We start from the raw sequence: 25,850 nt of genomic DNA, 5'->3' as shown, positions 1-25,850 counted from the left end.
AATCGTGAAGATCTTTACACACAGGACAAGTACAATTTGTGCAAAGAAAATGCTACAAGTCTTTAAGTGAGCTCCATGCTTTAATCAGTAATCACTGGATGGTAAATATTTGTATAGAACAAGAAAATAATTTAATATGGCGCCCCACAAGACACACAGACTCAAAAAAAATGTTAAGATCCTGCAAAGGTTTTTAAGTCCATGAACATCCAGGTCAGTACTGAGACCTTGGAATCGCCAACCTTCCTTTCATATCAAAAATCCTTGAAAGAGTAGTTGTCAAACAGCTAACAGATCATCTGCAGAGGAATGGTTTATTTGAAGAGTTTCAGTCAGGTTTCAGAGCTCATCACAGCACAGAAACAGCTTTAGTGAAGGTTACAAATGATCTTCTTATGGCCTCTGACAGTGGACTCATCTCTGTGCTTGTCCTGCTAGACCTCAGTGCAGCGTTCAATACTGTCGACCATAATATCCTATTAGAGCGATTAGAACATGCTGTAGGTATTACAGGTACTGCAGTGCAGTGGTTTGTATCATATCTATCTAATAGACTCCAATTTGTTCATGTAAATGGAGAGTCCTCTTCACACACTGAGGTTCACTATGGAGTTCCACAGGGTTCAGTGCTAGGACCAATTCTGTTTACATTATACATGCTTCCCTTAGGCCAGGGATTGGCAACCTGCGGCTCTTTAGTCCTTGTACTGCGGCTCCGGGTGGTTTGGGAAAATAAATTAGAAGTATTTAGCTGAAGTGGATTTTATTTGTGTTTAGTTTTTTTTTTTAACTTGTAGTTCTAAATTGGAAGATTATTGTGATATTGAAATATAAAATAAAATTATTTTATTATTTTTTCATCGCTCAAAATAAGCGTTACACTCGTGGAAGCCGGTATACCCGCCGAAACGCCGTGCATTTATCGAGACTTTCAACCCCAGGTAGGTTAATTATGGACCTTCGGATCCACATTATGTCAGCAGCTGTTCTCCACCGTGAACTATGTTAAAAACAAACACCGCTCACGCCTCCCAGATGACAGCTTACAGTCCTGCGTAAAGATAAAAGTGACTTCGTACAGCCCCGATCTGCAGACGCTGTGCGCAGAGGTTCGGGACCATAAGTCTTATTGTAAACATGGCACGACAGACCCGACGATGTTTCCATGAACACGCTTTTCAGCATCTCTTTATTGACCACTTTTCACACACAGTTGCTGTATGCATACAATGGGCTGTAGCTTTTCAGCTCACAGCCCGACAACACAAGAGCATAGAGAGCACAGACTTTAAGGCGGCGACAAGTGATTGCGGGTGCCGCTCAGGTGCGTCCGCCTCCCCTGCAGCGGCGCTGCAAACCACGCCTGGCCACACACATTAACCAGGTAAAATACATATTTAGGCAGAATTTTGCAAATATCTTTTTTTTTTTTTTAGCAGCATAGAGCTTTTTTTTCTAATTATTTTTTAAAAGTCAGGTCAGGACTCCAAAAGCCCAAAGGCGATAAAAGGGTGGCAAGGTTGAAACTGACTGGAACAACAAAATTCTCCATGATAACAGGATTGTTGTCAGAACTCTTTGTACCTCCTTCTGTGTTGATCGAAGATTGTTGACTTTTGCTTAACCGGGTGAAGGGACACGTTCTCACGGTTGAACACGGAACACACACGCACACACACACACATACGCATGTACACTGACACAGACCTACAATCACCCCCCCCCCCCCCCACCCCCACCAAACGCCTTCGAAGCTTATGTCTTCTATGTTGTGAGGTGTGATGATTCATGTGCTGAGGCGTTTTTTTCTGTTCTCAAACTGATCTCCCTTGTGTCCTTTATTTAACTGAAAATGGTTTAACACACAGGACATGTACAATTTTGTGCAAATGTTGAACAACCTATTCTTAATGTGGTTCACTCACCGCATAATTACACAGCATGAACTTGTAGTATTTAATTTTTCAGATCAGGTTGACTGTACTTGTAGCTTAGAACTTTCACCGGTTGTGAATATGCATACGTACGTATACGTAAAAAGTAAAATAACAGTGTTTTGCCTCAGACACACAACTAGTATCTAAAGTCCTTTAAAGTCAACATCAGGTGAACAGTTTAGTTTGAAACCATTGAAATGGTCTCTGACAATTTTTAAATATGCATTCAGATCTCTGCCTCCATAGAAATACATGCATTACGAGGCCTGGCTCCCCCTGAGCACTATAAAGGCTTTGTTATAGAAACAAGAAGTCTGTACATGTGTTTATCTACATCCTCTTTCATTTAGGGGGCTTTTTTTGTTGTTGTTGTTTTTCAACTCTGAGCTCAATTCTATTCAAAGCAAAAAATAAGGAACTGCCAGGTAATATTCAGAGTATGTTTTTTGAAAGAAGTTATATTTTAAGGAGTTTTTGTAACTTCAAAACAGGGAAGGTACGTACTACAAGAAAAAGCTTTTGTGTTTCTGTTCATGGAGTGAAACTATGGAACAGTCTGAATATGGAATTGAAGCAATGTCCAAACATAAAACATAAAAGTTATAAAAATATGATCTTCTCAATCTATAAAGAAAGGGAAAATATTGAAATGAAGTGAATGTCTCTATTTAAAATTTTTCATGATGTGATATTATAGTATATATTATATCAGAAATCTTCTCACTATTGTTATTACAGATTATATCACTAATGAAGCTGACTAAATATTAACTGATAACTTATAGCAAAGGGGTGGGATTAAATAAGTGTGTACTTCTTCCCACTCCCGTTCAACATGTAACTGACTCAGACCAGAAGCAATGTTGAAATGTATTGACTTTTGCATCTTATTTTTTTTCTCTCTTATTTTCTTTACTAAATGTGCCTGTATATTGTTTACATGTTTGAAATAAATTAACTAACTAACTAATTAACTAACTAACCAGAGAGGCACTATTTCCTCCCAGCAAAGTCTAGTTTAGTTTACCAAAGAAAATGCTTATAAGGTCTTTCAGTGAGCTGTAATCACTGGATGTTGAATATTTGTAAAGAACAAGAAAACAGAACTATTTAAGGCTCTTAAATAGACAGCAAGAGATAAGTCTTTTAACACACATCCTGTATACTGACAGTATATTATAAGTATATTATAAGATTCACTATCTGACCTCCGTATGTGTTTTATTGTGCAGAGTGTGATCCAGCTACAGTCTACTCATCAGTGAGAAGAGACAGCAGACCAAACAGGCGCAGAGGTACAGCTGCTCTTTATCCAAAGAAACGTCTACTTCTTTAGCTTACATAAGAAAATGAGCAAGCTCCATAAGGCATGATAAAAAAATTATACAAAAAGAGAACACATGACGTTTCAAAGGCTCTTCATAAGTTTCACAGATGACATCAGGCCTTTAAGACATGTAAAACCATAGCAGCTATTTTCTGTTTCCACTGAAATAATGTGTGATGCTAAAAAGACATTTTAAGACAACAGTGCTGATAGGGACCAAAAAAGCCCAGAGGTACAGTTGCTGTTAGGATGCCTGGGTCGTTGACCCAGGGTTTTTGAGTTTATTATATTATTTATCATTTCTAGTCTTTGGTTTCTTTGAGTTCTGTCTTATGGTTTATGTCTCTGTCTTCTCTAGTTGCTCTGTCTCCCCTGTCAGCTGTAACCCCTTGTCTAGTTCGCGTCTCTGTGTATCCTTAGTTCCTATATCCCCGTGTTCAGTCAGTGTCTGCCCTGGTCCCACGTCTCTGTTCCCTCTGTTGCCGTGCATGCGTGTGAGTCTGTGTCTTTAGTTCAGTCTGTGTCATGTTTCCTGTTTTATTTTGAAGGTCCTTGTCTGATGTTAATGTATCTGGTTTCGCTTCCCCTTGTCTCGTTAGCCCTGATTTGCCCCAGCTGTGTTTCCCTCCTGTTACCCATTCCCTGATTGCTCCCTCTGTGTATTTAAGCCCTGTGTTCCTCTGTGTCTGTGTGGTGATCTACCCTTATCTAGCTGTGTGTTTTGGCTGCCTGTGTAAGTTATTTGGATTTTTACTTTTGTTCTGTTTGAGTTCAGCATTAAAGCTGTTTCAGTTTACGTTTGTCTCTGGAGTCTGCACCTTGGGTCCTTTTCCTACCTGCACACAGCCGTCACATAACAGTTGCTCTTTATATAGCAAACAGCATAAATAAATAAGGTCAAGCACCAGTATAAATGAGGACAGGGCTATGGTACCATCACAGTTAACATGCACAGCAACCAGTGTGGTGATGATAAGATAAGATAAGATAAGATAACCTTTATTAGTCCCACACGTGGGAAATTTGTTTTGTCACAGCAGGAAGTGGACAGTGCAAAAGTTATGAGGCAAAAATTAGAATACAATAAGAATAAATACAGTACACAACTGTACAGAATAGAATAAAATAAAATAAAATAAAATACTATATACAGTAGAATAAAATAAAATAAATATACAATAAGATAAAAATAGAATACAAATACAAATACTATATACAACTGAGTAAAAATACAACGATGACAGAAAGGATTATTGCACTTAGTATTATTGCATATGTATGGATGTGTGTGCTTGATCAGTTAAAGTCTTTATTATGGAGTCTGACAGCAGTGGGGAGGAAAGACCTGCGAAATCTCTCCGTCCCACACCGTGGGTGCCGCAGTCTCCCACTGAAGGAGCTGCTCAGTGCTGTCACAGTCTGCTGCATGGGGTGGGAGACGTTGTCCATCAGGGATGACAGCTTAGCCGCCATTCTCCTGTCACTCACCACCTCCACTGGGTCCAGAGGGCATCCTAGAACAGAGCTGGCCCTTCGGATCACCCTGTTCAGTCTCTTCCTGTCCCCAGCAGAGATGCTGCCGCCCCAGCAGACCACACCATAAAAGATAGCAGAAGCCACAACAGAGTCATAGAATTTCTTCAGGAGTGGGCCCTCCACTCCAAACGACCTGAGTCTCCGCAGCAGGTACAGCCTGCTCTGCCCTTTCCTGAGTTATGAGTCCAGTCCAGTCTATTGTTCAGATGAACACCAAGGTTATGATGAACTAGGATTAATTGATTTTTAATTCTAATACCTGATGGAATTTGTCTCTCATTTAATTCTCATTTTCCATCTTCACTATGTTAACATGTTTATATTAGCCTCAAATTAGCGCTGTGGCTAGCTACCAGACTGCATTGTAGGTACAGTAGCTAGACTGACTTCACTAAACCTCGGAATTAGGTAAATTTTGTAATTTATTAGTTCTTGTTTTAGGTGTTTTTTCTTTTTTTTTCTTTTTTTTTTTTGTTGTTGTTGTTGTGGGGGGTTTTTTTTCGGGTTTTTTTTTTGTTAAATACTTCAGACAGGGCATTGCATATAAGCCAAACCTCACAAATCATCATTGTCTGGATGTTAAACTTTATCGTAACACGTGGGTGAACAACCACGCTGATCGCTTTACTGATGCTGAAAGAATTCGGATTAATGGGAAACTCTAAAGCAGCGGTGGGGGAACTCCAGGCCTCGAGGGCCGGTGTCCTGCAGGTTTTAGATCTCACCCTGGGTCAGCACACCTGAATCAAACGATTAGTTCATTACCAGCTTCTGGAGAACTACAAGACATGTTGAGGAGGTAATTTAGTCATTTAAATCAGCTGTGTTAGATCAAGGACACATCTAAAACCTGCAGGGACACCCTTGAGGCCTGGCGTTCCCTCACCCCTGCTATAAAGTGTTTTTTTTTTTTGTTTTTTTGTTTTTTGGGAACTGAAGGAAAATCTGTACTTTATGGTCACCAAAAAGGTGACTAAATCTCTTGCTGTGGGTAAGTTAATTTTCTGAACGATTAAGTTGAAGATAAATTGTCAATGGTCTCATTGTTATTAACAGCACATAACAATATAAGAAATGAAGCTGAGGCCAGGCTCTCAGGGTTTATGCTCATATTTAATGGGTTGTTAGACCAATGTTAGCATTCAGTGTGAGTACAGGAAGTGGTGTGAACTTTGTGAAACGGTTTGAAGTGAAGGCATGTGAAAGTATAAAACCACAGGCTGCCAAAAAGGAGGCGAGAGTTCACTGTCTACTCATTCTTCACTCTTTGGTCAGTTGCAGCTTTTTTGCTACTTCATTTAAAGATTTGTATTCAAGCTGATCAGAATAAACTATTTTCAGATTTTTGCTTTCATTTCTGTGAGTTTGAACTGAACGCAAACACTGAACACTGTCCTGTTCTGTACATTAGCAGCAGCATCTACTGCAACACAAACCAAAATCTCTTTCACACTAAAACCTTATTTGTGACAGTTTGGCTGTAAGACTTCTTTGTTTCCTCGCTAAAGATCTGCCCCTGAATAACCTTTACATTATTTGAACTGTGACTGGTCTCTTATTGTTTGAACTGTGTGTTTTTGTGTTTTCAGAGTTTCCATCTGACCAAAATGGCATCTACTCATGAAGTAATCCACCAGTCCAACCACTGGAATCCAGCTGCTGGTTCTACACAAGCGCTCAGACTAGTAGACCTTCATTATAAAACAGATTTGCATATATTATGTTTGATCTTTTCATTAAACATACTCATATAACACATATTATAACTAAGATGTCAATGTAATGTAATGCAGTGTATGGAGGACACTCAGTAACTCGCAGGACGGTGCTGTCCTCCCCACAGCAGTGATCTCTGCAGGAAACTTTGGTCTCACTTGTTCTTCTTGTGCGGCTCTGTGGGTTTCACAAATATCACTGAAGGAAAATGTGAGTCGTTGTGGCTGATTAAGATCTAAATAAAACCATAACTGCAGATTAAAAGCAGCATGACCATCATTGGAAACTTTTAAAACTTCAAGAGTTTTAAAAGAGAAGGAGACAAATCTCAGTTCATATGGTCCAGCCGAGCTTCAACTGAATGAGTGTTTATCAATGTGATATTTGCCTGTGAACACATTTATACCATTTTGCAATGTTTATGTGTTTATGTACAGGGGAGCAGGAGCAGTGTCACCAAGTTATTGTAACGGTATCTATAAATCAATAAAAAGATAACTTTTTATTAACTGATGGATACAAAACTGTTTGGACTTGTTAAATAACCAATAAGAGCCTTTATGTATCATGTGATCTCATATGCAAACTGGCAAGGTGCCAGTGTCTCAGAGCAGCATGTTTTTATATTAAAGTGCCCTCTAGTGGCCACAGTGACACTCATTAGTTTCCCTTCAGTAAACTTCAGAGAACTACATTTTCAGGCTTTGAGGACAGTTTACAGATGTAAACTTCATAATATAAAATGTAACATCTGACAGCTGACATTCTGTAAACAGCCAGTAATGCAGGGCTTTTTTTCATTGCAATACCTAAGTAACCACTGGCACATCTTAATGTGACTATACAGCATGTGCTTTTATGATGAAATGAGTGAATTTTAGGGGTGGACTTAGTAAGTTTGACCTGCTCACACTCTCCAGTTGGTTTTTTCATGAGAGCTGTCAGAATGAATAATTTAAGATGGTCATTTATGCTTAGAAATATATTATCTTTTGTATGCTGATAAAATATCTTATGCTTATCAGGTCCCATAAGGATTCTGTGCACGCTCTGTGCACCATGAGATGAGAGGAAGCAGCCTCGATGTTATAATTTCCATTATAGCTTTAAAGCTATAAAGTGCAAGACTTCACACCTTTAAATGTTACCTATTGCAAGTAAGTTTTTTATAGTTTAGCAAGACGCTTACTTCTGCTTTTCTGCATACCTCATACACACACGTTAAGTTCATTGAAAGGTCATATGTCTATGTATGGAATGGCTGAAAATACACACGCAGAATTCAGACGCTGATGTTGTTCAGATATGCCTGCTGAAGACTGTCACGTGTGTTTGTAATTGCATATTCATGAATAATTGCTTGCTGACAATAAAAAGGGCTGTAGCGAAGGAATCAGTCGAAGTTGGCTAAGGACGGGTGAAGGGATCTTTTCCTCGACCTTGGCTGGCTTCCCTTGTGAGCCACAAAACACAGAGTGCACTGCTGAGAGGAAATGCCCACACTTCTTAAGCTGGAGGCGTGCTTTACAGCAGTGTCTACTGGGAGCATCAAGAAGGAGGTGGAGCTTATAGACTGCACCTCAAGAGGATTATAAATTGAATGACCTAAACTTAAAGTCTAAAAGTAATAAAACCATCATGTGACAGCATTTGAAGACCAGCATGTTTCCTCATACACTGTGGGTCCAGTCAGACAAAGTCAGAAAAACAACAATCCAGTGGCCCAGATGGGACAAAATATTTGCTTTGCATGCATCAAAAATGAATCACAACTGTTTGTATTTAATAACCATAATTAAAAAGCCATCATTCTATGGAAGGCTTCAAATGAAGTATTTGCCTTATTTATCTCACATTAAAGTGCAACATGAAGAGAGCGTCCAGCCACCAAACATGGTTGAAACGATGACGTCATCTCAATGGTTGAAGCTGGTTGCAGCACGACAGTAAGTTAACATGTTGACGGTTCTTCCACACACAACAGAGGTCAGGTCTGACCCTCTCTTACAAAGTGAGAAATGAAGATCAGATCATTCATTTGCCTTTATTATTATTATTATTTAAACAATAACAATGAATATGGTTGTGAACAGACGTCTACATGGTGTCTTTTCCACATTCAGTGATTACTGGAAACACTCACCCATGAGAACTTGCACTCAGAAAAATGCTTTCCGGGACATAATGGAGCATTTTGCACAGAGATAAAGATGTCATCAATAATAGTGTATGAATGCATAATCACTGAGTGTGTGCAGGTCTGCTCACAGTCACACTGCACTATAAGAGCAAACACCTCCCTCTGCTGGTCAGCTGTGTCGATTGCACTAAAGTAGACTCAGAGCCTTACCTGAAGAGCTCGATTGCTAATCTTGGGGTAAAGATTGACTCTGCACTTGGTTTTGATGGCAACATAAATTCTATCACCTCAGACTCTGTCGAAGGTTAAGCCTTTTCTTTCCAGGCGTGATTTGGAAACTCTCATCCATGCTTTTATAACCTCTCACTTGGATTACTGCAACTCCCTTATAATAGGGGTTGGCCAAAGCACCCTGTCACACCTGCAACTGGTGCAAAATGCTGCGCCACAGTTTTTAACTGGTAAAATTAAATTTAAGCATATTACTCCGGTTCTGGCCTGCTTACACTGGCTTCCAATTAAAATGTGAATCTATTTTAAAACCTTTTTACTGATTTTTAAATCCTGAGATGGTCTGTATATTTGTCTGATCTGCTGAAGCCCTATGCCCCCCCCCCCCCCTCATTCACTCCGGTCAGCTGAGCAGCTGTTGCTCTCAGACCCTAAATCAGAGCTGAAGCTCAGAGGAGACCAAGCGTTGTGGGCCTGAAGCTTTGGAATGATCTTCCTCTCCACATTAGGCACTTCAGTGGTGGTTTTTAAATCCAGGTTAAAATTTAATTTTTATTTGCTGGCTTTTGACTCAGTGGGTATCTGAGACTGTTATTTTATCATCATGTATTTATTGTGTTTTTGATCATTCTGCTGTGAAGCACTTTGGTCAGCCATGTATTGTTTTTAAATTGCTATTTACATAAACTATTGTACGGTATGGTAACATTTACTGACAAGAGCCCGATGCTCCAGGATGGTGGCACAGTTTCTTGTCAGTATATGTGTCGTCTATTTAAACTACAGAAACAGTCTGAGGCTTTAGCTCAGCAGGAGGTCACGAGCTAACAGCTACACTCACAGTAGAAACAGGACACGTCTGTAATTTACATGTTTTATATGTTTTATAAAAGAAAAAGAGTCCAAACTTCCCATGGACAAACTGACTTCCAGCTGGTGTTCATGCAGCTCATCAGGACAGTGAGGAGCTAAAGACAAACTTTCACCTGAAACCAGGATTAAAGCTGAAAATGTTTTCTGGGATGATCATCGACACTTTGCACCAAACAACAGGAAGAAAAAGACTTTTGGACTTAAACTTTAGTTAAAGTGTTTCAACATGTCCAGAGGAAAATGTCCAAGACTTTCACAAAGATGCTGAACAACAAATTCAGGATGTCCTCGTGTGTCTCTCCACTGGATGATCTGAGTCACCTCTGAGAAGCTGGAACAGCAGCAGGAGACTCACGAATCAGCTGGAAAACTCTGAGACAGGTTGGTGATCCTTGTCTGTAGATCAGAAAACCAATGACAGCAGCAACAACAAGAAGTGACACACTGAGCATCACTCCAACAGGTCTTCTTGTCCGACCTGCAGGTGAGAAACAGGTGTGAGGTGTCAGCTGTCAGGTAGGTGATGAGTGAAGAACAGAACAGAATCCATTTCCTCTTCAAACTGCTGTCAGACATTATCTACTGCACTCTGATCACATCACTCAGACCAGCTGCTTTCTACAAAGTCTCATCAACAACATCTTTAGAAACAAACATCAACAACCAGGAAGCAGCTTCACCTCTGATCACACACACACTCAACTCTACTCACTCACCTGGAGGATCAACAACACTCAGGTAGATGCTGCTGATGGGGTCAGTCTTCAGATGAGCTCTTTTCCTGCGTTCTTTCCCTCCCATGAAGACTCGACACTCGTATGTTCCACTATCAGCAATCGTCACATCCTTCAGAATCAAAGACACGTCTCCATCCTTCATCTGTCTGTCCTGCAGATCCACTCGGTTCTTAAAAGATGGATGCTGCTCTTCTGGTTCAAACTGCTCATCTCGGTACAAAAGCACATGTTCTGACTCCAGATCAGTTCTGCTCCACTCTACTACTGTGATGGTTTTGTTCTCATTTGGAGCTCGAGACGGCAATGTGACGTTCTGTCCAGACTCGGCTGCGATGATTTTCTGATCTGAAAGAGGTAACAACACAAAACAGAGAGGTTAGAAGTCAAAGTTTGAACTGTTCGCCGCTACAGCAGCCAATCAGAGAGAGGATAAGAGGTCACCGTCCTCTGATTGGCTAACCTGAAACCAGATTAATAAATAAATGTCACACATTAAATCAAAGTTTCACTTTTTCCCCTTAAACTCCTTTTCTGACATCAGACTATATCTACACTCAACAAAAATATAAACGCAACACCTTTGTTACTGCTCCCATTCCCCATGGGATGGACGTAGAGACCTAAAATTCATTCCAGATACACAATATAACCATCCCTCCCAAACAGTGGTCACAAATCAGTCCAAATGTGTGGTAGTGGGCACATCTGCTATATTGAGATAATCCATCCCACCTCACAGGTGTGCCACATCAGGATGCTGATCTGACATCATGAGTAGTGCACAGGTGTACCTCAGACTGCCCACAACAAAAGGCCACCCTGGAATGTGCAGTTTTTTGCGCTATTGGGGGTCTGGGGACCCAGAACCGGTCAGTATCTGGTGTGACCACCATTTGCCTCATGCAGTGCAACACATCGTCGCATGGAGTCTATCAGATTGTCAATTGTGGCCTGTGGAATGTTGGTCCACTCCACTTCAATGGCTGTGCGAGGTTGTTGGATATTCGTGGGAACTGGTACACGCTGTCGTATACGCCGGTCAAGCACATCCCGAACATGCTCAATGGGTGACATGTCCGGTGAGTATGCTGGCCATGCAAGAACTGGGACATTCTCAGCTGCCATCTGCCCTGAACAATGTGAACCATGATTCATCCGTGAAGCGCACACCTCTCCAACGTGCCAGACGCCATCGAATGTGAGCATTTGCCCACACAAGTCTGTTACGGCGACGAGCTGGAGTCAGGTCAAGACCCCGATGAGGACGACGGGCATGCAGTTGAGCGTCCCTGAGACGGTTTCTGACAGTTTGTGCAGAAATTGTTTGGTTGTGCAAACCAATTGTTCCAGCAGCTGTCTGGGTGGCTGGTCTCAGACGATCTTGGAGGTGAACCTGCTGGATGTGGAGGTCCTGGGCTGGTGTGGTTACACGAGGTCTGCGGTTGTGAGGCCGGTTGGATGTGCTGCCATATTCTCTGAAACGCCTGTGGAGACGGCTTATGGTTGAGAAATGAACATTCAATGCACGGGCGACAGATCTGGTTGACATTCCTGCTGTCAGCATGCCAATTGCACGCTCCCTCATTGCTTGTGGCATCTGTGGCATTTTGCTGTGAGACAAAACTGCACATTCCAGGGTGGCCTTTTGTTGTGGGCAGTCTGAGGTACACCTGTGCACTACTCATGATGTCAGATCAGCATCCTGATGTGGCACACCTGTGAGGTGGGATGGATTATCTCAATATAGCAGATGTGCCCACTACCACACATTTGGACTGATTTGTGACCACTGTTTGGGAGGGATGGTTATATTGTGTATCTGGAATGAATTTTAGGTCTCTACGTCCATCCCATGGGGAATGGGAGCAGTAACAAAAGTGTTGCGTTTATATTTTTGTTCAGTGTAGCTTGTGATTGGCCAACATTCCTTCTATCACACAGGTGATGCAGGTGCTCCTGACTTTACAAAGACACTTAAATCTCACCTGCAGTTACAGGAAGCAGGAGGCAGACACACCCCAGAGTCCAGCAGAATATCTTCACAGCATCCATCTTCTGTTTTCTGTGGGTTTCAACATCAGAGTCTCATAATGAGCTCATTTTCTAAAGATCCCAGAGAAGCTGAATTTACTTTGATTCAGTTGGCATCCAATTATCCCTCAAACAATCAGGCTGGGTCTTGGGTTTCTTGTGATTTAGTCAACGACATCATATTTCACACTGAAGCCGGCACATCTTTGATAAAGCTCCACCAGATGACATGAAATATGTGGGTTCTGCAAAACAATATAAAATACAGGAGTTCGATTTTCAGTTAGAGCTGAGAATCTCTCCTCATTTTATTTTTCTCCTTTAACGCATCATTGAATTTAATGTCTAACATATTTGCTTATAATAGTAAATGTGTTTAAATATTTTGTAGTCAACAGGATTTATGGATGGATTATGTGTAAAGTAAATACATTTGCTTTTTTAAAAGTAAACTTATGACATATGCGTTTTTGTTCCCACTGCATCTTCAGCCATCTGCCACTAGATGACGCTGTAGCCCCTCATTATTAGCTCTGTTCAATTGGCTGTGAATACATTTAGCTGTGGTCACTTATAGAGATGTTTGTCATGAACTGTAGACATGCTGCAGTCCCATGTTTCTTTTTAGATGTTAAAACGGCTAACTTAATATTAGATCAAATGAGATGTTTTAACATTAGATGAACACCTTTTGTAAGAAGATTAGTTATTTAAAAGGCTTTTTTCCCTTCACTTCAAATTATAACCTAATGTGTTCATAATGTACATGTCTGCACAGTGAAGTGACATTTGAGGATTTATGGTAGAAAAATGTAATCGGTGGTTTCACTTCACACAGTCTGACATTGAACATTAAATTTAAAGTGATACCTGGATGACTACTCCATAGCTTAGACTAGCTGAGTAGTGGTGTATTCTTAGTGATTTACTAAGAATGTAATCAGCAGGAACATCCCCGCAGATACACAAAAAAGACCTTTGTCACAAAGGTTCACCACATCATTCACACACTGCCGTGTTTCATTTGGCACAGTTTAAAAGCCTTACTGCCACAAGAGCATGTATGTTTCCCGTTGGAATCAAACCAGCAACCTTCTGCTTGGCATGTCAAAGTGTTCATCACTATGAGAAACACCAACAATGATCCTCATGAGTGCCTTGTGGCGACTGTTATTGTGATTTGGAGCTATGTAAATAAAATGTAATTGGCAATAGCAGGAAGGATTATCCTGTGTGTTTTAAAGATTATAATCTTACCAGGTGTTTAGCTCAAGGAGAAGTTATAATCCTACCAAAGTATCTTAGCAGTGATTACATTATTACATTACATTATATTAAAATCTATTTAAAGTACCTCAAGTTGTACTACATAATCAACATACCCAGAATAGCTGTGTGATGTCTGGATTCACGTCACTAAGTTAACTCCAGGTTTTCCAGTTTAAGTATGGATGGGTTTCCATTGGCAACAACCATTCACAAACATGGATAAGTATACTGACACCTGCCTGGAGGAAGCTTATGCTATATATTATAGTATTTTATTTTATAAGATTATAAAAACAGGAATAGGTTAAAAAACATAATACTGTCAGGGTCCTGGGTCTCCTGACCCAGCGTTTTAGTTCTTTGTGATTTTTGTATTATTGTACTTGGTGTGAGTTTCTATGGTTTCTAGTTTCGATCCCTTTCCCTTCATGTTTCTCTATGTCCCCTCTGTTCTGTGTAAGTCTGTGTCTGCATGTTTGGGTTCCCCTCTGTGTCTCTCGGTTCTTAGAGTCCTCTGCCTTATGGTTTATGTCTCTGTGTTTCTTAGTTGCTGTCTCCACTGTGTCAAGTTCGCGTCTCTGTGTGATCCTTCCTGTTTTACGTTGTAGGTCCGTGTCTTATGTGAATGTGTCCTGCTTTGCTTGTCTCATCAGTTCTAATTTCCCCCAGCTGTGCCCTCCTTCTGTGTCTCATTCTCCTCGTTACTTCCCAGTGTATTTAGTCCCTGTGTTTCTCTGAGTCAGTGTTGCGTCGTACCCTCTACTAGCTGTGTGTTCTGCTTCTATGTTCCTAGTGTTTAGTCTCCTGCTCCAGTTTAGTTTTTCTTTTCCAGTGTTTCAGTCATTGGTTCCTCTGTTCTGACTTTTGGTTTCCTTTTGGTGAGTTTAGTTTGTACGATGTTTTTCTCCAGGAATAAAGCTGCGCTTTTAGTTTCACTTCCGTGTTGGAGTTCTGCATTTTGGGTCCACCACTCCTGCCTGCCTGCCACACAGCAACCATGACAAATACAGATGTGGTGGGCCGTGCAGGGAAGGCAGACACCCCTGCACGGCATTCGCAATCGTGCCCTGCTAACTTAATATGGCACTGGGTCCTTCATTGTGATTGTTGTTGGTTATGTTGAGCCGGCAGCGGGAGAGCTGCAGCTCTGTGTGTGTATGCACAGCAACCCTGAGTGTTAATAAAGAATGCTGCAAAGCATAAATGTGTCACCGGGTCTGTCATGGTCATTCACAACAGAATTAACCTCCTAAGACACGAACTCTTCCACGGCATGCATTTTTATTTCTCTTTGATATTTGGGCATATTGGGGCCCGATGAATGTAAAAACAAAGAATTATCAAATGTTTTTTACCTTATTTTTGTTTTTATGAAAAATAAGAGCCACATATGAGGATATTAGTTTAAAATTTTGATAGAACAGTAGCAGTATAACGTTCTCGTAAGTGGATATCAGGCCCTTGTAGAGCAGAATTGAGTATTTTGGTCTAAATAACCCAAAATGTGATGTCCACTGCATATGTGGATGCAGGGTCCTAGGAGGTTAAAGTAAATCAGCAGGAAAAGCTACACTGCAGTATTTCAGTGCTAAAAGTGCTGCATGAACGTATGTAGACTTGCCTCTAAATGCACACAGACATTATTCACTAATGAAATATTTAAGGCAGGGTTGGGCAACTCCAGGCCTCGAGGGCCGGTGTCCCTGCAGGTTTTAGTGTGTCCTTGAACCAACACAGTTGATTTAAATGGCTAAATTAGCTCCTCAAAATGTCCTGAAGTTCTCCAGAGGCCTGGTAATCATGTGATTCAGGTGTGTTGACCCAAGGTGAGATCTAAAACCTGAAGGACACCGGCCCTCGGGGCCTGGAATTGCCCACCCCTGATTTAAGGCAATGCTACTATCCACACACAACTGAGGGATCTTCCAGGAATGGATACGTCATTTTCCATAAAATTGATCGGTTAGTTAGTTTGTACCTGTTGATCTCTCATCTGGATAAGTAACCATGGGATATTTACCCCGATAGTACAAAAATCCCAGAGTTAACCACGAAGTTAGCCAGATAAGTTGAAATGCTACTTCGTAATACAAAGGCCTCTGTGGACAAGATCAAATCCTGCTTTGTTGTACTACGAAGCAGGATTTAATTTAATCTTCATCTTCTCCACAGAGGTGACGTCACTATTAACCCGGGTTTTCTGTACTATGAAGGCGGCGTGGACGATGGCTTCTTAGTGGAATTTACGCACAAAGAGTCTAATTGGACGAGTGGTGATGAACACCTGCGCGTGTGAAATGAAATTATTTGCTCAGATTATGTTTGTTTTCCTCACAGGCGACTTAAACATTTTATATGTGCATCTTATTAAGCCGTCGTTACTGAAACCTCTGACTGTGCTGTGACGAGAATATCAGTGCATTCATTTGGTTTTTCCACTGATAGTTTATATTATCTCTTATGATTTTCTGTAACTTTTTTCTTGCTTTATACATATTTCATATATATTTCTTGTTTCTGCACAAACAAACCAGCACTCAGTGATAAAATCATTACTGGAATTCAAAGGATTGTTTTCTTTTGTGTGCTAAATCAGCAGATCAGTTGTTTCCTGCAGCAAACATCTCTGGAGTGGCTGTTACTAATGGCAAAGGATGTTTGTTGAAGAGTCATTTGATCGGTGAAACGCCCCTTTCAGATTAGTTATTTGCTACTTACAATTAGACTCTACTAGACAATACTTAAAATGTGCACTTCCTTTGTATTCTTATTCCTATTTATTCTATTTATTCCTTTGTATACTCTGTATTTATATATGTCTCTGTATTTATATATGTGTATATGTGGTATATTTCTGCTCACATTCTGTAACTGCTATTGGAAACCGAATTTCCCAGAGGAACCCACCCGAGGGATTAATAAAGTTTCATCTTATCTAATCTAATCTACACCGCTCATTTTAAGTGAGCAGACAGAAGAAACGAGGATTAGCTTGAGTTCATGGCCGTGGGAAGTAAAGAGGAGCTGCAGCATGAAAGCATCACAGCATCGCTACCAAATGCAAAAATAGATAAACAGATAAAAGTGTCTGAACGCTTTAACACGATCCATGAAGAATTTTTTTATTTTATTTTATATATTTTTACCAAAAATGTGTGAATCAGGTCAGTGAAGTCACATCTGCAGTATCATAACCTGCATCCAGCTGATGGAGATGTTTTGGCTTATCATCAGCTACACATTAAAAGTAATTTCACAGCCCTGCCTTTGTTGCACAAACCTCTTTAACTACGTTGCATAATGTTTACTGTTGGCTTTTAAAATGTTATCCATGTTTGGATCTGTTCCGGTTAACTCCGCTAACAGGCCACATCATCACTGCTGTGTATTAAGAGCCTGGCAAACTTTTAATGGATTCATACTGAGTTTGCTCACCTGAGCTTGTGGCTGATGTGTGCGCCCTGTGAGCTTTACTTCTTATATTAATTACATAAAATTACACAGGCATGTAAAAAGTAAAATTACACATGTACTTTACATTCAGAATGAGTGTGTGCACTCATGTAATGAGAGCAGAAGAATTACAGTCATTCATGCTATCTCCAGTCTCGATTGATGACAGTTGGCCGTCGTTCGAACGCTGTATAAACAGATCAGGGCTCCGTGCTGCTGCTAACAGCCTGAGCTGCTTCTTTCACATTAGCTCTAAAGTGCAGTGATGATAGCATTAGTAGTGTTAGTGGTTACCTTCAACAGATTATCCACAGCTGCACGTAAGGATGAGGGAAGATCCAAAGCAGTGTCGCTTCATTCTCATTCAAGTGTGAATAGCAGTCTCACAAAACCAGTCACAGAGCTCCTTATCGGCGCAGCAGAGACACAGTTTCTCTTTTTACAGCTGGAAAAAGGACACTCCCTGTTAAATGACTCAGCAGGGAAGTAAACAAGGAAGCATAAACATTAAGTAGTTTACTTATTTCTCCTTTAAATGACTTTAAGGAGATTTTGAAAACTCTGTTGTTGTTTTTTTATTCTGAATTCATGTGTGGACTTTGCAGGAAAGTAACTTCTCGGGTTTGTGAAAACTAGTGGACTTTTTATGAGACTACAGTTGGAGAAGAGGGTGGTGATGAGACTGATGAGGTTAGCATCAGTCATTACTGCTGATGAGGTGGAAGGAAATCCAGGAGGAGGATGACTAAACAAAGGAAAGTAGGAGAGGTGAGAGTCGGGGTCCAGTCGTCATCAGGAGACTGAGAATAGGACACGCTCTCCGACCAGGAGGCTGTTTGTTTAAATAAAGTGATGTTCTGACCTGTTGGTGCATCTGTCCTTTGCTTTTCTGTGCTCAGACAGTTTAACAAGGCAGATAAATCAGCTCTGCCAAGATTTTAGCATGTGTGCGTCACGTTACTGTAACTCATCAGACATTTTAGACCAGTGAGAAAATTCAAATGGCTCCTGAAAGCTGAGAATTTTGTGATTTAATTCCAAAACTTAATAAAATAAGTTCAGACGGCCTGTTTGAATCTTGTCTCTTGAATCTTGGGTGATAAAAGGTTAGATTCTCTCTTTGTGTTTCACAGCAGTAGAGAGAAGATTAACTGCTAACATGTGATCAATATTTATGAAACTATGAGTTTAAGAACTTTTAATGTAAAGAGATATCGTTCTGTTAAACTGGAGACGTTTGCAGAGAAACTGCTGCATGAGAGGAACCAGCCCGGCCTTACTGCACACCTTCATGTCAGAAACAAACTGACAGCTTGCTGACAGACAGTACTCAGGGATATAAATGTCAATACCGTCACCATGGAAACTGCACAGAAACACATTTTCAAACATGACGTCTTTGGATTCAGCCGAGACTTCCTCCTTTCACCCCTCCAGGCAAGACAGAGAACGCCCACACAGCCTGTTCGTATTGTGTCCAAGTCCACCTTAAAAAACTCACACAAGCGTGTCTGTCTGCTTGTGTCTGTTCTGGTTTCTCTGCTGTGCTTTATTTCATGAGCTACACCTGGCTGTGGTGAGCTTGGTTATCAAAGCTCCCTCCTTTCTTTCTAGCAGTGTGTGACAATGCAGAACTGGATTATCTTCCAGTACTGAGTAAATACTGGTACCACGATATCAAGTTTTAAAGGTGGAGAGCAGTGTGCCAGGATTCATGAGATCAAACATCAGTTTGTGAACACATTTGAATGATCATTAAATCACTGTGAGATTTGTTTTTTATTAGAAATAATGGAAAAATCACACCTTTGAGCTTTTCATGCATTTTGAAACTGTTTGTTTTTAGACACCTGGAGTGTAAATGTGCCCGTCTCTAAAGCACTTTGGGTGAGACTAGCCCTCCATGGCATTAATGTTAGTGTTATATTACCCTACATTCTGAGAGTTTGGGGCTCCTGGTTTATATTTGAACGAAGGACCAGAGTTTGGAACCACTGCTACCATTATTGTAAGAAAAGTGGCCTAACTGCACAATGTTGCTCTGAGGCAACAAACCAAAACCTGCTGTCTAAACAAATAAACCAGAATCTGTCTGTAAACAACATGTGGATGCACATATTAAGAAAACTGATTATTTTAATGTAAACATTTATAAAAATGATATCAGCCTTAGCTTAGCTGTAGCTAGCACGGCCTCATGCAGATCTGGCACCTGGAAGGAGTGCTCCATCCTCGGGTCAAAGGTCAAACTCTCTGCTACGCATCATTTTACTCAACACTGAGGTGTTGGTGTCACAACATAAAGAAAAAAAACTTTAAGGCACAGCGTAATCACCAAACTTTTGTTGTTTGAGTACAACAGCGTGCAAAAGAGGGCTAGCTTGTTTTTAAACAGGCTTTTCAAATCAAAGTGGAGCTTTGCTTTCAGGCTTCATGTCTGAGGTCGGTGGTTTTGCCACAGCAGAGAATTTGAAGCAAACACATCGCTGTTTGCTCTGTTTTCCACTCAGCTCCATGGTGTGGAGGTACCTCAATGCACCTCCTCGTGTTCCTCTTTCTCACTCGCTGCAGCTTAAATGTATTTGCTCAGGCCTTTTGTCACATGATCACAGGACAGGTAAAGATCAGAACAGGGAACATGTGGAGACACGTTTCCTTTAGAAACAAACTAAAGCATCAATCCCATCATGCTGATATGAATCACATACCAACACCAGTATCACTCATGTTGTTTGCGACGTGTTTGTGCCTGAAATCTGAGATGAGTGAAGAAAAGGAGAAACCTAGAGAGTGAAGGTTACAGCAGGAGCTCTGCGTTTGAATGTGTAATTCAGTTCTTATTATCATCATATTTATTATAAAGCACCAGTTTCGGGCCCTGCCTGACCCCAGATTTAAATCATGAAAGCAGTGCTCCACATTTCCCATCATCACATTGTATTCGCTGTGTTTTAAACTGTAGACTCAGATCTGTCTGTTTAAAGGCTGAATAAGAGAACTGTGTGACAAACCTGGTTAAAGAAAGAAGTAAATGAATTTTCACTCACTCAAACAATCATGGTGGAGTCCACAGGTGAGCTGCAGTCCTCCTTTTGACAAAGCGAAACTACTGCTAGTTCCTGCTCCTCCCTCCTCCTTCCTGCTCCTCCTGAGCTCCTCTTCCAGACTCTTCTCACTGAATCAAACTAAGAAACTCAACAAGGACAGACTGCACTTTTTTCTTGTGTTTGCTCACAAATCCAGGAAACACAGCAGACAGAGAAAGTCAGAAATAATATATCCATAATAATCATTGTATGGAAACATCTGTTTGGTCAAGCTGGAAACTCTCAGAGTGTGTTTATTTTGTGCCAGCAGGACATCGGGCAACGTCCAAAAATGCAACGAGACAACATGCCTGAAGTCTTAAAGTTCATGAACAGGAAGCTGAGCTTCCAGTTCAGCAGCTTTTTTATCATATTAAAATTTTTACATGTAGTTTTCATTGAAAGTCGTCCTTCCTGTCGGCTGTGCTGGTGTGTGTTTATTTTCTAACTTTAAGGAGGTTTGCAGAATCCAGGCTGCCCTTTAAACTCTGACAACTTTGACAAATGATCACAAGTCGCTTTGCTGTTATTATGTTTTGTTGGGTGACCTTTACAGTAAATGCTGTGTTTAGTGTTTGTCCACCTGCACTTATCAGAAATGACTCTGTGATCATCCAGCTTCTGGTTTCTGATTAACTCGTGTCACTGCCAGGACCTGATCTATTCAGCTGTGTTGGTCTTTTGGATTTGACTTTCTTTATGTGGCTCATTTTGTAGTTTTGCAGATGTAGCCTCCTGACAGGATCGGTCAGATGGTTTTACAAGTTTTTGATGATTGACGGCTTTGATGAGAAACACGTTCCTGATCTGTAATCGTGTTTCTATGAGTCAGACCTGCCACGAGTCACGAGTCATCTCACAGTTTTTGCACTGTAGAGAAAAAATGTTCAACAAACCTTTTTGTGTTATAGATACTACTGAGGTTATTTCAGAGACTGTGCTGCCTGCACTGACGTCCTCCATGTGTGTTTCAGACAGTAATGGAGCTGGAGTCTGCTCAGCAGGGAGAAGTGAACACATCAGTTATGGACGTTCATCATCAGAGAGACGAGAGCTCAGAGGTAAGGCAAGGCAAGGCAAGTTTATTTGTATAGCACAATTCAACAACAAGGTGATTCAAAGTGCTTTACAGAGACATTAGAAACAAGAACAAATAAAAAGCATGATTTAAAATTGAATAAAACAAGCAAATAAACTAACTAACTAATTAACAAACAAACAAACAAGCTTAAATTTCAAAACTTACATTAACTACTGATTTTATCTACTGTTCTGATTTTATCTGTTTTGATTTTATATACTGTTAAAAGTGTGGATTTGGTGCTTTATTCAAATGCAGCTGAGAACAGGTGAGTCTTCAACCTGGATTTAAATAAACTGAGTGTTTCAGCTGATCTGAGGCTTTCTGGGAGTTTGTTCCAGATATAAGGAGCATAAAAGCTGAATGCATCTTTCCCGTGTCTGGTTCTGACTCTGGGAACTGATAAAAGACCGGATCCAGATGACCTGAGGGATCTGGAAGGTTCATACTGGGTCAGGAGGTCATTGATGTATTTTGGTCCTAAACCATTCAGAGCTTTATAGGCCAGCATCAGAACTTTAAAGTCTATCCTCTGACGGACAGGCAGCCAGTGTAAAGACCTCAGAGCTGGACTGATGTGGTCCACTTTTTTGGTCTTAGTGAGGACTCGAGCAGCAGAGTTCTGAATGAGCTGTAGTTGTCTGACTGATTTTTTAGGTAGACCTGTAAAGATGCTGTTACAGTAATCAAGCCTACTAAAGATGAATGCATGGACTAGTTTTTCCAGGTCCTGTTGAGACATCAGATCTTTTATCCTTGATATATTCTTGAGGTGATAGTAAGCTGACTTTGTTATTGTCTTAATGTGTTTTTCTAAGTTTAGGTCTGCATCCATCACTACACCCAAATTTCTCGCCTGGTTTGTGGTTTTTAGATGTATAGATTGAAGTTCTCTGGTGACCTGTAATCGTTTTTCTTTGGCGCCAAAGACTATTACCTCAGTTTTGTTTTTGTACAGCTGCTACTCTTTCTCCATCAGGGCTCAGAGTGATAGCAGCAGTATTAAGGTTCTGAGCGAAGTTGCAGATGCTGTGTGATCTGATACTGTTCATATACTCGTCATATATCAGCAGAAAATGTGTCCAAAGTTCAATATGTTATGTGATCCAAGTTATATTATTGTAACTGTGATGCGTTCACTGACGTGTCCTGATGCTTTGCTGTATATAAAGAGAACAGAGAGGCTCTGCTTTGTGCTTATATTCTCCTCCTGTGTGTTTGTGTGTGCAGAGTTTCTACCAGAGCCAAATGTCATCGACTCCTCACTGAAGTCGTCCACCAGTCCAACCACTGGGATCCAGCTGCTGCTCTCTAACTGGTCCCCACAGCAGCTCAGACCTGACACATTCACTGTAAACACACTGGTTTATATTCTGTTTCTTCTCCTCATGAAGGAAACCTCACACAACCTCTGAGGGCAGAAAGTTAAATGGAGAGTTATTATTATTCTTTCTTTTATAAAGAAGCTGGAAAAATTTAACTTTCTTAAACTAGTTTTTAGATTTTTTATATTAAAAAAGAATATTTTCTTCACCAGGTCTTTCAGAATAAAAGCATGACCAAGACATCATTTATACATAAACAATAATAAATGTTATGTAACTAAAATGTAGGTGTAATCCAAGTTTCATGTCTTCAGTAACTTTCCTGTTATTTATATGTTATTTCTAAGTGTGCTGTCGTCTCCACAGTGATCTGGTTTCTCTGCAGGTTCAATAAACTCTGGTCTCACTTGATCTTCTCGTGTGCTTCTGTGGGTTTCACAAAGATGTCTGATGGAAAACGTGAGTTGTTGTGTTGAACCCAAACACACTTCAGTCACCTTCAGAGCAGATAACAAAGACAACACACAGGTTAACTTCAGCCACAAACTAAAAGCAGGAGGAACAATTTCACTTTCCCAACTTTCACAACTGTCTTTATGTAAAATGTGTTGAGTTCTTCTGAGCATGCTGGTGATATTGTCTTTAATAAAAACTGACATGTGTGTTTATGTTAAAGCGCCCCCCGGTGGAAGGTTGTGGTCATATGAATGAACTCTGGTTTTTAATGATAAGTTGATTTAACAGACCTGGTGCAGTTTGTAGGGAAAGTCAGCAACTCTCGCACAGCTGCCCAAGAATAAACCATGGTGCGGTGCTGCCCTCTACTGGCACTAAAGTGTAACAGTAATCAGTAATGATCTTTACAGTAATGAAAATTAATCTGTAAATCGTGTCTCTCGTTACAGTTTCAAAGTCAAAGCGAGAGAAAGTCAGCGAGCAGGTTCATCTGCTCAACGCTGCCTCCAGCTGCTGTTCAGCTGGTAGGAACCCCGAGTCTGTTGTTGTTTTATATAGATAAAAAAACAACAACAACATAAACTGACACAAACTGACACAACAAATCCATCCTCTGTGAGTCCACTTAAATAGGTGTGCCACTTTATTCGGCACACCTATTAAACTGCTGGTTAAACCACTGAGTAGGTGCAGAGATATCTAAACAGCCAATCACACGGCAGAACTCAACCCTTTGGCATATAGACAGGATGAAGTGGATCCAGTGAAGTTCAAATTGAGAACCTTTTTATATTTCTGCCATTCTGCTCTGAAAAGGAAGAAGATGACTCACATAAACCAGAATCTGCTGAAAAATTAACTTTTTAGAGATTTAAACTGAGGGTAACTGCAGAGTTACAGCACAGGTCTGATGAGTTTTGCAGAAGCATGATCCTGTTGCTTCTGCAGAAGGGAGAAGTAACAGTTCGTTGGTGGTGTATTGGTCAGGGGATATTTTAATGGCACATTTTGGACCCCATACTGAGGACTGTTCAAAGCCCACAGCCTAGTGAAGTATTCTAACTGACTGTGTGCATCATTTTATAACCACAGTGTCGTCTGGTGGCTGCTCCCAGCTGGATAAAGCACCATGTCAAAAAATCAAATCATCTCAAACTAATTTCTTGAACATAACAATGAGTTCACAGAAATACTCCAATGGCCTCCACAGTCACCAGATCTCAGTCCAACAGATCATCTTAGGAGGTGGTTTTAACAGGAGATCCACATCATGGACAAATCTGCAGCAGCTGTGTGATGCAGTCATTTTAATATGGACCAGAATCTGTGAGGAATGTTTCCGGTAGCTTGTTGAATCAGTGCCATGAAGAATTTAAATATCTCAGAAGAAAAAAGGAATCCCAACATGGGACTAGCCAGGTATACCTAATAAAGTGGCCGCCGAATGTATGCACTGTGTGTAAATAGATAGCGGCATCAGTCACTGCATGATAACAGCCAGCAGGTGGCAGCAGTGCAGCATTAGTTTTCCCAACGCCTGACAGTTTTATGTGACCTTTGACCTTGAATGTTACAGGAGAACAAACAAACTATGTTTCCTCCTGAGACCTGAGCTTTTCTTTGGGATGTATTTTTACACATCTGGAAGCTGGAAACATGTCCCAGGTCCTAAAAGGCGTCTGGAGGACAGCAGATGGAGGATGCAGAGGTTAAACAGCTGTGGTCACACCTGGAATATAGAAACCACAGAACGAGGACTCCTTTAACAGCTTGTCCTCTTTATTCGGATTATTTCAGTTCTTTAAGAGGATCAAACCTTCTGCCCTTCACTGTTTCTGTGTGTGATATCTTAAAAAGATGTGATGTCTGTCACATGATCTAAATTATGAATTTAACCAAAAGCGTCTCTAAATAAAACATGTCATGAACACCTGAGATGATAAAACCCAGCTGCAGTCAGTCTCAAAACTGTACATGATGCAGTTGAGTCAAACATCATTTCACTGACTTCACTTTTAAAGGAAGATTTGAAAGACGTCTCATTTTCCTCCCTCCTCTGCTCACATCTCTGCTGGCGTAGAAGCACTGAGGAAAGACAAATTACAAAATGAGCAGCGGTTACAACAACGCAATAAATACCAAAGGAAATACGACTTAATGGGAGGGTGAAATACACAAGTGTCCTCCCCCTCTTCTCTTTTTTTGTGTTCATAGGAGCAGTCTGTTTAAGTCTGACCTTTGACCTTCAAAGGTTACATTTTGTCAGATGAGGTTTAAAATGAGTGAAATTACTGAAAAATGTCGGAGCTCAGCCGTCCTCCCTCTGAATGTGAAACGAAATAACTTTTTCTTTCTCATTATAAATGTTCCTGTAAACATAACAAACATTTTTGGTATGAAAATAAATACAGTTCTAAAAATGTGTTCTGAAGGAAAACATGGCCTAACCCAGTATTAGCAATGTGTACCTAATAAAGTGGCCAGGGAGTACATGCACTGTGTAAAGGCATCAGTAACAGAATAAAACAGCCAGTAGGTGGCAGCAGAGGAGCTTCAGTTGCCTAACTGTGATGCCTTTCATCTGACCTTTGACCTTTGACGTCACAGGAAAAAAAATGTAGATACAAGGTTTGGAAAACGAGCTCCATCATC

General features: G+C 40.6%; 3 protein-coding genes across 3 annotated transcripts in view; 2 read left to right on the top strand and 1 right to left on the bottom strand.

The window, feature by feature from the left end:
- The window catches only part of LOC146635297 (low affinity immunoglobulin gamma Fc region receptor II-like), a 91,118-nt gene extending 84,694 nt beyond the window's left edge, over nt 1-6,424 (top strand). Inside the window, exons 9-10 of the mRNA XM_085349845.1 lie at nt 3,170-3,232; nt 6,390-6,424. Of these exons, the coding sequence (XP_085205971.1) occupies nt 3,170-3,232; nt 6,390-6,424 (98 nt within the window). The remainder of the gene's footprint in view (nt 1-3,169; nt 3,233-6,389) is intronic.
- LOC146635298 (uncharacterized) overlaps nt 1-6,424 on the top strand; it is a 35,358-nt gene extending 28,934 nt beyond the window's left edge. The window contains exons 8-9 of the mRNA XM_085349846.1: nt 3,170-3,232; nt 6,390-6,424. Coding sequence (XP_085205972.1) covers nt 3,170-3,232; nt 6,390-6,424 — 98 coding nt within the window. The remainder of the gene's footprint in view (nt 1-3,169; nt 3,233-6,389) is intronic.
- LOC146635296 (butyrophilin-like protein 2) overlaps nt 1-25,850 on the bottom strand; it is a 614,223-nt gene that overhangs the window by 477,187 nt on the left and 111,186 nt on the right. Inside the window, exon 2 of the mRNA XM_085350082.1 lies at nt 10,477-10,842. Within this exon, the coding sequence (XP_085206208.1) occupies nt 10,477-10,842 (366 nt within the window). The remainder of the gene's footprint in view (nt 1-10,476; nt 10,843-25,850) is intronic.

The sequence above is a fragment of the Diplotaxodon limnothrissa genome, linkage group LG3 (assembly GCF_057381915.1).
Source record: "Diplotaxodon limnothrissa isolate DT_005_m linkage group LG3, D_limnothrissa_male_GT1.1, whole genome shotgun sequence".
Classification (NCBI taxonomy): domain Eukaryota; kingdom Metazoa; phylum Chordata; class Actinopteri; order Cichliformes; family Cichlidae; genus Diplotaxodon; species Diplotaxodon limnothrissa.
Note: the sequence above shows the minus strand (reverse complement) of the source record. Positions and strands in the feature narration are given on the sequence as shown.